Source organism: Drosophila biarmipes, unplaced genomic scaffold (assembly GCF_025231255.1).
Source record: "Drosophila biarmipes strain raj3 unplaced genomic scaffold, RU_DBia_V1.1 ptg000005l, whole genome shotgun sequence".
NCBI lineage: Eukaryota > Metazoa > Arthropoda > Insecta > Diptera > Drosophilidae > Drosophila > Drosophila biarmipes.
Window position 1 is genome coordinate 197,412 of NW_026114527.1, and position 11,659 is coordinate 209,070.

The window sequence follows — 11,659 nt, forward strand, 5'->3', positions numbered from 1 at the left end:
TTCGGCTTGCCGAAGTTAACTTCCTTTCTTGTTTTTAATAATTTTGCGATCTTACCTGTGGCACCTATTTCCCCTCCCTAAATTGGGAATGTCTGCTGCCAAAAGCCGGCCCCCCCTGGTTTTGACGCACAGGTGTCAAAAAATACAGTGCTTACCAAGCTTCCTGGGCTTCCGATAAGGTCGCATAAATGAATAACTTCCAATCCATTTAAAAAATTTTAAAAAAGGACGCGATAATAGTTGCCGTGGCCACGTAGTGTGGAGTCTCGGGAACAGTCGCCTTTCGCTATGTAACGGGTATACTAGAGTCGAGGACATAAACTATAGCGTTTTCTGTAGTATTTTTTAGCAGCTTTGTGCTTTGTTGTGTTGTGTTTTACAAAGGCTGTCAGGCTTGGGGTCATAACCTACAGTCGAAATTCAAGTATGGGCCAAAAGAGTATGGATTTTAAAGACTTGTGTTTTGTTAATGGTTTCATTATTATTATATGTTTTTAAACAATACATTTTTTTTATTCAGCTGGAACCATGTTTTGATCTATCAAAGGTTTTGTATCATCTGGATCCAAGCTTAAGCATTCGGCAAAATATTGTTCCATGGAAGAATATACGTGTTCGATTACACCATCTAATTCATGACCTTCATCTGCGTAAGACTAAAGAAATCGTTAGTCAATACAGTATACTTTTATTTTATTTGTTTTACCTGATAGCGGAACAGAATATTGGCGCTTGTTAATGATTTGGCTAATTGAACTCCATGAATAAATGGGGAAGTTGTATCTGCTAGGCCGTGGATTAAAAAGTATGAATTTGGTTTTATTAGCCGTATTCTCTGAGTAGCATCTGCCTCAACATATCCTTTATAGTTTTCCACAGGCAGACCCAGCACACGCTCAGTAAAAGCTGAATCTAAAACATAACATTAATTTTTTAAGGTGTTTTTTAAAAATAATAGTCTAGAAGTCGGTAGTCAGATAGTAATATAAAAAATGAAAATGTATTTTAATTTTGCGTCTTCTCTGTTTTATTTTTTTAGACATAAAGGAATTTGAGGGTGTCATCGCCAAGACCAACATGTTCTGGAAACATTTAATTTCTGTATATCTTAAAGTATAGTTACGGTTAACTTATTTAAACGTAGAAAATACATTTTAGTGCAAAGATATCTTTTATTCCTTATATACGTAGTGAATGCCAAAATTTCTAGGTGATAGTCATAAGAAGGGCTACCTGGTCAGATATAATATGAGTTTATTTTACTTTATTTTCGATTTTTAATTATTACAGCTAACGTAATTTTGCTCTGATTGAAGCAAATTCTAAATTCAATTCGAGCTAATGACAAAATTCGACACTAAATAGCATACCAATTATTATTATATCAACGGTTAAATAATGTATGAAAAATCTTTGTCAAAACATTTATAATATTGCTTAGAAGGCTTACACAAGAAATGCTTTTGTTTCGTTTTGTATTTAATTGATTTATTGAACTATGTAATATTTGTAATTAAACCTATAAATATTTGTGTTTCGTGGAGTAGAGCTATCAAGAGTACACAGGAGTGCGAAAAGTGCTCATGTGGTAATATGTGTTATGGTATATATGATTAAATTAAGTTAATAATTTTTGCGTTCCGTTACCAAAAGAAGCAATTGCGCGAGTTCGATTAAAATTTTGGTTTCGTGGTAAAAAGGGATGGTGAGTAAACTAGAAAAATGTATAACACTTAAATTTTATTTATATATGGGGTATGTGGACCACGACCAGTCAGCGTCAAGATCAAATAAGAATAAAATTACAATAACGTCAGGAGTGAAGATTTTTTTTACTTCATTTTAAGTTGAAGAGTTTCTTAAATAGGTCAAGCTATATCGTTTTTGGTAGACCTTAACACACGAATAGGCCCCTTACTGACCTCTTGGTATAAACGATGCCGTTCTTCGCTCATATGTTGAAAGTCAGTAAGTGGGCACAAGAACAAAAGAGCTCGAAGAAAAAGTCTTTATACATATTTTTGCGATTCCTTATTTTGTTGTATTATGCCCTTGTAGCGCTTGTACTAATACGAATATCGTAACTTGGAAGAAATCAAGTCAGAGTAGCTACATTATTTTACACTTCAGTTTATGCTACCCTTCCAGTTCAATCTGTCCACCATGCCGCCTGATTGTTAAGTCTTTTTGACGTCGAGAAGGCGGAAACAGGCCTGAAATAATTCAAACTCAAAATAACAGCCCTAGTCCAAGTGAAGAATAATTGGCAATACAAACCACAAAACACTTCTTACACGAGCGCGCGGGTTATCTTTTTGGTGGTTTGATTTGGTAAACTAAAATGTTGGACGGTGATGGATGCTTATATCGCACTGCGTCGTCTAATCCAGGGAGCTAACAAGCCTTTCGCTCCCTGAAAGTTATAGGCAGTAGTAGTAGTAGTAGTTATAGACAAGTTTGGTAGACAAAACGACGTCTAGCGACAGCGGCGGCCGCAAATATCCACGCGATGGGCCGTTTTTCCTTTATTAGGTCATGCAGAGGGTGCGGGATGGTGGCAAGCCAAATAAGACACTTTCCTTTTGTTCCAAGGTGGCGCCAATCAAACACTTTATGAATTTTCTCAAGGCACGTCATCTGTTTCATGCAGTAGAACTAACAAAAGTACGCAGAAGTGCGAAAAGTTCAAATGTGGTAATATGTGTTATGGTACATAAGATTAAATGGAGTTACTAACTTTTCCGAATTTTTTTAACACCTCCACTTTAGTAATGAAGAACTGATGGAAGTGTGGCTAAAGAATAAACGCAGCTTTGTCGATGCCCTTAACTGTTGTGCGAAAAGTTCAAAAATATAAATCGACTGTCTAAAAATACGCTGAATGAAATCATTAAGACTTTAATAAATGTTAAAACTACAATGACCTCAATATTATGAACAAAATAATTAAAGTCCGTATCGTTAAAGTTACCTTCGCGGAAAGGGTGTGGTTAAAATCAATAAATAAAGAAACCGAATTTCTCAAATGAAGTTAGGTAATCAAGTAACAACGTCAGAAGTGAAGGTATTTTTACTTAATTGTAAGAGCTTTTAAAATAGGTCAACCCAATTCGTTTTTTGGCTCCTTTTTTGGCTGACCACTTGGTATAAACGATGACGTTCGTCGCTATCTGTTAAAAGTCAGGAAAAGGGTATAAGAACAAAAGGGCTCAAACAAAAAATCTTTATACTTATTTTGCGATTCTTTTTTTTTGTGCTATGTGAAAGTGAAAATTGGTTTTTTTATGCACTTGTAGCGCTTGTACTAACGCGAATATCTTAACTTGGGAGGAATCAAGTCAGAGTGGCCACGAAAGGCGGTAGAAGGTCCAATCAATTTACACTTGAGATTAGGCCCCCCTACCAGTTCAATCTCTCCATCATGCCGCCTGATTGTTAAGTCTTTTTGACGTCGAGAAGGCGTAGGCAGACCTAAAATAACACGAACTCAAATAACAGCCCTAATCCAAGTAAAGAATAAAGGGCAATCCAAATCCACAAAACACTTCTTACACGAGCGCTCGGCCTACCGTTTCGGTGGTTTGATTGGCCATTTGGTAAACTAAAATGTTGGCCCACGGTTCGGCGGGTATGTCCTTTTCTGGCCTTACATTTGGGGCATCGTGTGAGAAAGTTGGTCACCTTAGAGGTTTACCCAAACCATAAGTAGCGTTTCCTCAGCTTAACGGATGTTTTCTTGACCTAATATTGGAGTTATGGGCGTTGCGCAAGGCTTCTTCCTGAAAAGAAACGCCGAGAGACGGCATCACCGTTTTTGGTGATGTATTCTTATACCGCACTGCTGAAGTCGTCCAATCCAGCGAGCTAACCGTCCTTCCGGTCCTCGAAGGATATAGGTAGTAATGGAAAAGTTTGGTAGACAAAACGATGACTAGCAGTTCTCGTTTAATAACGGCGTTTCGCGGCATTACACGCTCATAGCTATTTTGTAGTTGGCTGAGCACGGCGCCAGCACCGTAGTCTGACTCGTCCGTATCCCGGACGACTAATCAGTTTGGAAAAAAAGGGCAGCGACGGCCGCCAATATCCGCCAATATCATGGGCCGTTTAGCCATTGTTATGTCATGAAGAGGGTGCGGTATGGTGGCGAGCGACCTTTTTTTTCTTTTCCTTTTGTTCGAAGATCCATCATTTTACCAATTTTTCAAGGCGCGTCATTAGGAATCTGTGGCTTACAGTATAATCCAGATCATACCTGCAAATCGAGCAACGTGTATCTTCGCTAATATGTAATCCATCTTGGTGGGAGAAACAAGTTTTATATACACACAGAACCGGGTGTAACCATATTTTTTTACTAGGACGAACAGCGATGGCCACGGGCTGAGGGAAGAGCGAATAATACCCTTTGGGCCTCATGTCACTAACCAGCTATTTCACCTCGTCGTTCCTGGCCAGCACTAGGCGACACACTATTTGCTTGCTGAGCCGGGATGAACCAGAATCGATGACATGTCATATTACATATGTATGCCTATAGTCGTCGTCAACTCGAGGAAATACTCCCTGGACGCGGTTAGCCAGTTTTCTCCCATTCTGCTCGAAGATACGTGATTCACTATTGATTGGACTGGAAGCTCAAACCATTTCGCGCTAAGGTTACCTAAGTGCATGGTGCTAGTGTGACTTGAGGTATCCACGAGGTTTGAGAATGAAATCCATGTTCTTGGATAGCTACAGGTAGTCGATATTTCCACCTGCACCACGTGCCGTAACGGTTCGAGTAAAGCACATTATTCGGTTCTGTCGTGTGGCATATAAAGGTAATCATCCCTAAGAGGATCAAATTGCAGATCTTTTAAGTCCACGGTGGCCTTAAAACAGAGCAGGAAGTCTATGTCCACCAGGCTAGGCGTGCTGATGTACCAATCCGTGTACTCGTCGGCGTGTACTCGTCGCTATGGTAGGCTGAACCCGGGTCCCTTGGTGCCTATGTTTCATAAGATGCTCGGCTTGGTGTAGCCAAGGCCAGGGCTTTAACGGACCGATGGTTAGTATCTGGTGGGCTACCCATTCTTCTAGAAGAGAACAGATAAAACCAGAGCTGGCTCTAGGCTATCAACTTTTTGCTTAACATATAACCTCCTAAGCTTGGAAATAACATAATTTATTTGGTTTTGAATTTCGAATTAAATTTATCAAAATCGGACGACTATATCATATAGCTGCCATAGAAACAATTGGAAAACTAGTCGGAAAATATGAAAAAATTATATCTTTGGTGTACGTATAACCTTCTTAGCTTGGAAATAACATTTTTTAATTAGTTCCAACTTTCGAATTATATTTTATCAATATATTAATTTTATTAAATTTAACTTCGGCTTGCCGAAACTTACTTCCTTTCTTGTTCTCTCTGTGTTAGGTCAGGTTTGAATTCTTTGCTTTAACTTTCATGAGCCCTTGATCGTCGAGAATCGGTGAAAGCTCTCCGAGTTTGTTATGTTTGGATAGAAGTTTATTTTATCGCAGTAACTCTTCTAATTAGACTTGAACCACCCGCATCAGTGCAAACAAAGTCTTTTTGAATTCTGCCAGTGAGTCTATTCGCATTTTTCTTGACGTGTATTAAATGAATCGTTCAAAGTAGGCTGTATTATTATAGGAGGAATATGATTCGATCAACGGTTGCAGTTTTATACAAATGTGGGCTTTGATATGATTTAAGGACTGCTCTCCGGAAATAAGTTCTGATCTTGGGGACAGAATTGGATTGACTAGCCAGTCCTCGATTAACGTTCCAAGAACGGGGCTTATGCTTCAGCTGGTAAGGTGGGAGGTGTAGCACAATCTGCCAGGTCACCGCAAACAACATGTGTTGTTAAGACATGCTTTATATCGAAGCCTAACCGACGAGGGATGTTAATCTCTTGAATGTCAGCGAGCTCTTGAATTATCTGTCGCCACCACTTGGCGAGTTGATCTGGCACGGAGTCGTCCCAATCTAAACATGCGGGGGGCTCATCTTTGCTCTCTATACGAAAACTCCAAGCTCCCTTCAGCACGATTTTTGCAGTGATGATCACTGGTGCCAGGAATCCCAACGGATCGAATAAGCGTCCTCTTTTAAGGACCTGAGCGGCAAGAGGATAGCGTTCACGCTCGTCGGGCGCACATCTGATGTATGACTCGAATTACCGTGAGGGGTGCCGAGGCAGTGCCAAGCATTACTGTGGTCAAAAAATATTCCTAAATGAATATCGCGCCAGAAAATTCGCTGATACTGATCTTTCCTTTCCCGCCTGCAAGCAAAATTTGTGCGACTTATTCTAAATTTGTGTCTCATTTGTGTCTTATTGATCGATTGTTGGTATCCTATTGGTTACTGTGAAGAATTTCAAGAGAGAGATAAAGGACGGTACCTTATAAAATTTATTTGCATAGAAATGAATGTGCATCTTTCCTTTAAACGAAAATGATATTATTTAATAAATATATTTTCTTAAAATTGTTTAAAACATTTTAATTTTATTTCATCGCTTAAACGAATTATTTCCAGCGATATGTAAATATATTATTTACATACATTTACATATCGCTGGAAATAATTCGTTTAAGCGATGAAATAAAATTAAATTCCCCATTGAAATAAAATATTTTAAACAATTTTAAGAAAATAAATTTGTTAAAGAACGGGAACACTCAATGTCTAGACAAAGGGTCCCAACAAGACAAGTTTCAAAGAGAATACAAATTTTCAAAAAGAAAACTCAAACATTAAACGTTTTCATATGTAATGAAGATACGAAGGATATAATTCGACCACTTCTTCAGTAGGAAGTGGAAAACCCTTTTCATATCAATATGTTTTTGGAAGACAGCGGAAACGGACATTTTAAAAAATTTTTAATAGAAATAAAAAAAAATAATTTATCCATATTTCAAAGAATAATGACTGGACAAAGTGAAAATCATAAGTGGGCGCCATTTTTCTGCAATGTGTGTTTAAATTTCTCCGGAACTGAGGAAGCTGCTTTAAAACACAAGACGCTCCGTAGTAGGAAGGTCTCAAAGATTTGACCCAAGTTTAACATCAGCCTCAAGTTTATTTAGTTTTTTACGCAGATTTTGAATGCATTCTAAAACCACAGAATCTTGAAGTGAGCCACAAATTATTTAACATTCTTACTTTTGATTCTAGACTAGATAAATTGGGTTTAGAAACAGGAATAAATTTAGAAACCAGTTTTGTAAATTCAATAATGGAAAATTTAACTAAATTGCTATTAGAACGAGTTTAGATTACCAACAGATATATGATAACTCGTTGCATTGTTTTATTTGTCAGAAAGTAAATAAATTCATACCAGTATATATTCTATAATTTTTCGAAATACTACTTTTTTTTATTTATTCAAGAATTGGGAATGATTTTCATAGAAATTTCCGTAATACCAATTAATAATCAAGCCTTTATTTCGCTTTCGAATAAAAGAACAAGTTTTAGTGAAAAAAGTTTTGAAATTCAATACATACAGATTCTACCCTCAAGTATGGATACCCTAGCATCTAACATAATTTACGTTCAAATGAATACTGTGAAGTCTTTTTTCAGTAACGATAAAGAGTTTCGACTTATGCGTAAGAAGGGTATATTCCCTATGAATATTTATTTATTTCCTAATTTATGTATGTAATGTATGTGCAAATAAATTGAATGGTTGGGCAATGTCACAACCTTTACCATATAAAGACTTTAAGTGGATGTCTACCACAGACATAGACAATTTGGATGTTCGAATTATTCCAATTGATAGCAATTATGGTTATATGTTACATGATCTTCAAATTGATCTTCCATTTTGTCCGTCAAATTGTCTGGCCTCAAAAGACGATAAGATGAACAAATTTATTGCTGACTTGGGAAACAAGAAAAATTATGTAAAATATTATCGCAGCTTGCAACAATATTTATAGATTGGGCTTGTACTAAAAAAGGTGGAGTCCAGTTTTTACAAAAGCCTCGGATAAAAAAAATATATGGATCTAATTTATATATATAGTTTGCAAAAGCAAAGTGCAAAAAATATATTGTAAATAAATAATTCTGTTTACATAAAAACAATGAAAGATCCCGAGCGCAAAGTCGGTTGTTAGTGCATGGGATTCTCCGGATAGCAACAAGACTGGACGAAAAACACATTATGCAAAAACTTTTATATGAAAGTCCAATTTTCATAGTTTTTTTTAAAGATGAACTTAACGGTAAGCTTATGAAAGAATTTGCAGGCCTATGCTCAAAGGTTTATTCTTATAGAATACATAGATCAAGTCGAATCTTCACACAATAAAGCAATGGGATTCAGTTCACGAAATCTTAAAATTTATGTCAATAACAATATTTTCGATCAAAAGCACACAAGTAAATATAGTTAAAACTAATAAAAAAAATTCTTTGAGGCAATGATAACAAAAGGAAAAGTAAGAATTTAGTAATGAAGGCCATGGTACGCCTCAACAAAACATCAGAGACTTATTAAAAAGGATGTTTTAGAAAATGTCAAATGGTTAGAATCTAATATTTTTTGCTTCGATAAGATGATATATAACAATTATGTAAATGAAGGAGAATATTGAAAAAAAACTATTTTATACTTCAGTTCAATTGGAGATGTTTTATTATGATCGAGACTTTGGAAAACACAAATAAAAATTATTTTGAGTTTGTAAAAAATATATTTATTATTTTTGTTTTATAAAAGTAATATAAAAGTAAATTATTTTTAAACTAAATATAAGATAAAAGTTATTAAATACATAATTTGCTATATAAAAAAATGTCTTCCTTATTTATCCAACTAGTCTTAGAGAAACTCAGCCACCTAACTAAAACTTTATTTCCTTTTCGCCTTACAACTTGTTCGCGTTGTAGGACTTTAGTTATATTTGTTTTTCATTGGAGAAATTCACATTTCTTGGGCTCATTTTAATGTTTCTATGCACTCCATTATCTACCTATCTACCTTTATTTTCCTATGCAACTAAATTCACGCCACAATTCCATGACCCGATTTGAATATTTCTCCCATGGCTTAAGAAACATCATTAACACTTATCGACTTTACTGCCTCACACCAATAACATTTCTTAATATTATGGCTATTTTTGTGTTCTCGTGTACCCTTTATTCGGCAATTAGGATTAAAGCCTACACTATGTATATTCGTTTAAAATATAACTTTTTTATACATTTAAAAATTTATTTCATCATAGTTTTTAGGTTTACTAAGTAAAATAAAAGAGTACAGATCAGAAGTCAGATCAGAACGCATTCCTAGTGTTTCCTTCTAGGTCTGCATCCAAACCCATAACGACCTCTTCTCTATAGATTGGTGAAGGTGTCGCCCCTTCCTCATCACCCTTTTCCGATTCCTTTTTCTCTTATTCTACATCTTCCTCTATATTCGTTTGTGAATTTGATTCAGGAATTACTTTCATCGGAAACCCATCGTAAATTTATATTTCGATTATATTGGAGGTCTTTCTTATTAGTATAAATCGTCCAACTCTTTCTCATCATTTACGTTTTTTGTAACTTTATTCAATTCACATTTTACTTTTATAATGTCTTTTACATTTGACATCTTTTGTTTTTATTTTTCTTACCAAGTTCATGTTCGGTAATGGGCTTAAAAGTTTCCTGCAATTGTAAATCGTTTGATTTTTAACTTGTTTGAGATCATCGAATTTTCGCTTCAAAGCGAACCTAGCTTTGGTTAACTGAGACAACATATTCATCGAACTATATTTTACGAACTTAATAGGGAAAGAATTTAAATTTTTCGAAATTTATGTAGCCACTCCTCAGTTACTAAACAAATGCTGTATAGTGAACGCCATTATCTTTATTATTTATATACAATTTCCCAATAAAAAAGATTCGATATATTATTTAATTATATTTAAAAAAAAGAGAGATTTAAATAAAAAGGGGTTTTCCTTTCCGGCATGTTCATGATGTGTTCCTTCAACTCGACAGCAATAGATTCTCCAATCATTGTTATATGCGCTCCGCCTTGAGGATCGGGAATCTTACATTGTCAGGCAACCTTGTCTCCGATATCAGTGTCTTTCTATTAAATTTATTAAAACGTTTTGATGACAAGGTTGACCTGGTTTTTCTGATTGATGATGATGGTTGATCTATACTGTATGTATCTGTACTCTATATGTACTGTATCTCTTTAAGTTGGTAACTTACTGTTACAGTTCTTGTCCACTGAAGTAAAGACTTAGACTGTGAATTTTAACGCGTGCGGATCCACTTTTTATACCATACACAGCTCACACATACACGTACCCATACATCGATTTTTAACACTCAAATTTAAATAAACCAATTAAATATACCGGTTATGATTCCACATCTTCCATGAAAGAAACTAGAAAAGCGATGTACAAATTTTTACAGTTGTCTTGAACTCTAACGTAATTGTATTGTTTTATGTTTCCGAAGCTATCGAAATAATGTATGTTATTCTTATTTGTATTAAATGCAACACAAAGTGTATCACTTGATTGTGATTTATCTAAGATTACTATACCCCACTCCCGAGTTCTCATAAATGGACCTTTAAAATGGGGAAAATATTCCTTAGCAAAACGTATAATATCTATTCTTGGTCTATTGGATAGATCAGAATTTGTTTTTTTCGCTTTGATTGATTAGCTTATCGACAGGATCACCAACTTGTATACATTTAAAAATACAATTGAAGCGGTATAAAAACGTTTCCCCGTTTTTATACCTTTACTCGTACACTAGATTTGTCGGAAAGTTTGTAACAGGTAGAAGGAACCGTTTCCGACGCCAAAAAATATATATATTATTGATCAGGATCACTAGCCGAGTCCGTCTGTCGGTAAGACCGCTAAGATCTCGGAAAATATAAAAGCAAGGTGTCACGCCCACTTTAACACCCACCATCCGCGAAAATCTGTAGCGCTTACAGTTTTTATGATAGAACAAAAATTTTAACTGAAATGTATTTGCCTCATCAATACCTATCGATTGAACCAAAAAAAATGTGCCACGTACACTCTAACGTCCACTAACCTCCCACAACTGTGGTGGCCACAATTGTCATGCTAGAAAATTTGTTTTGTGTTTTTCAGCATAGGAGGCTACACTTGGAAATAACATTTTTTATTTAGACTTGAATTTCGAAGTACATTTTCTCAAAAAATGGACGACTATATCATATAGCTGCCAAAAAACAACCGGAAAATTGGTCGGCAAATATTACAAAAAAATTATATCTTTGGTGTACGTATAATCTTCTAAGCTTGCAAATAACATTTTTTAATTAGTTCTGAATTTCGAATCAAATTTTAATAAATCTTTTATCTGTCATAGGAACTTTCAGAAAATTAGTGGGAAATAATATCAAACAAATTTTTGCTTTGGGGCTTTTTGACATATTATCCTATTATATTGGGAATATAATTTTTTATATTTATAAGAATTTCGAATTCAATTAAATAAAAATAGGACTACTCTAACATATAGATGTAAAAAAAAATTGTCTGAAAAAACAATGAAATATTATTTTTTTTTAATATCACTGAAGTCAGCAACAATCCTTAAAAATGTCACATG

General features: G+C 35.2%; 1 protein-coding gene, 1 long non-coding RNA gene and 1 other non-coding gene across 3 annotated transcripts; all 3 read right to left on the reverse strand.

The window, feature by feature from the left end:
• Positions 1 to 467: 467 nt before the first annotated feature.
• Positions 468 to 3,593, reverse strand: LOC127011672 (venom dipeptidyl peptidase 4-like). The gene is made up of 4 exons (XM_050889677.1): positions 3,570 to 3,593; positions 1,078 to 1,099; positions 707 to 912; positions 468 to 656 (listed from the first exon to the last, which is right to left on the reverse strand). The coding sequence occupies exons 1-4, from the start codon at positions 3,591 to 3,593 to the stop codon at positions 513 to 515; spliced, it is 396 nt and encodes a 131-aa protein (XP_050745634.1). The 3' UTR covers positions 468 to 512.
• Positions 3,594 to 6,692: 3,099 nt separating this feature from the next.
• LOC122818082 (U7 small nuclear RNA) lies at positions 6,693 to 6,757 on the reverse strand. The gene has a single exon (XR_006367572.1). It is a non-coding gene; the product is annotated as a U7 small nuclear RNA (small nuclear RNA).
• Positions 6,758 to 9,887: 3,130 nt separating this feature from the next.
• LOC127011662 (uncharacterized) lies at positions 9,888 to 10,295 on the reverse strand. Its single transcript, XR_007764861.1, has 2 exons — positions 10,262 to 10,295; positions 9,888 to 10,208 (listed from the first exon to the last, which is right to left on the reverse strand). It is a non-coding gene; the product is annotated as an uncharacterized LOC127011662 (long non-coding RNA).
• Positions 10,296 to 11,659: the final 1,364 nt, after the last annotated feature.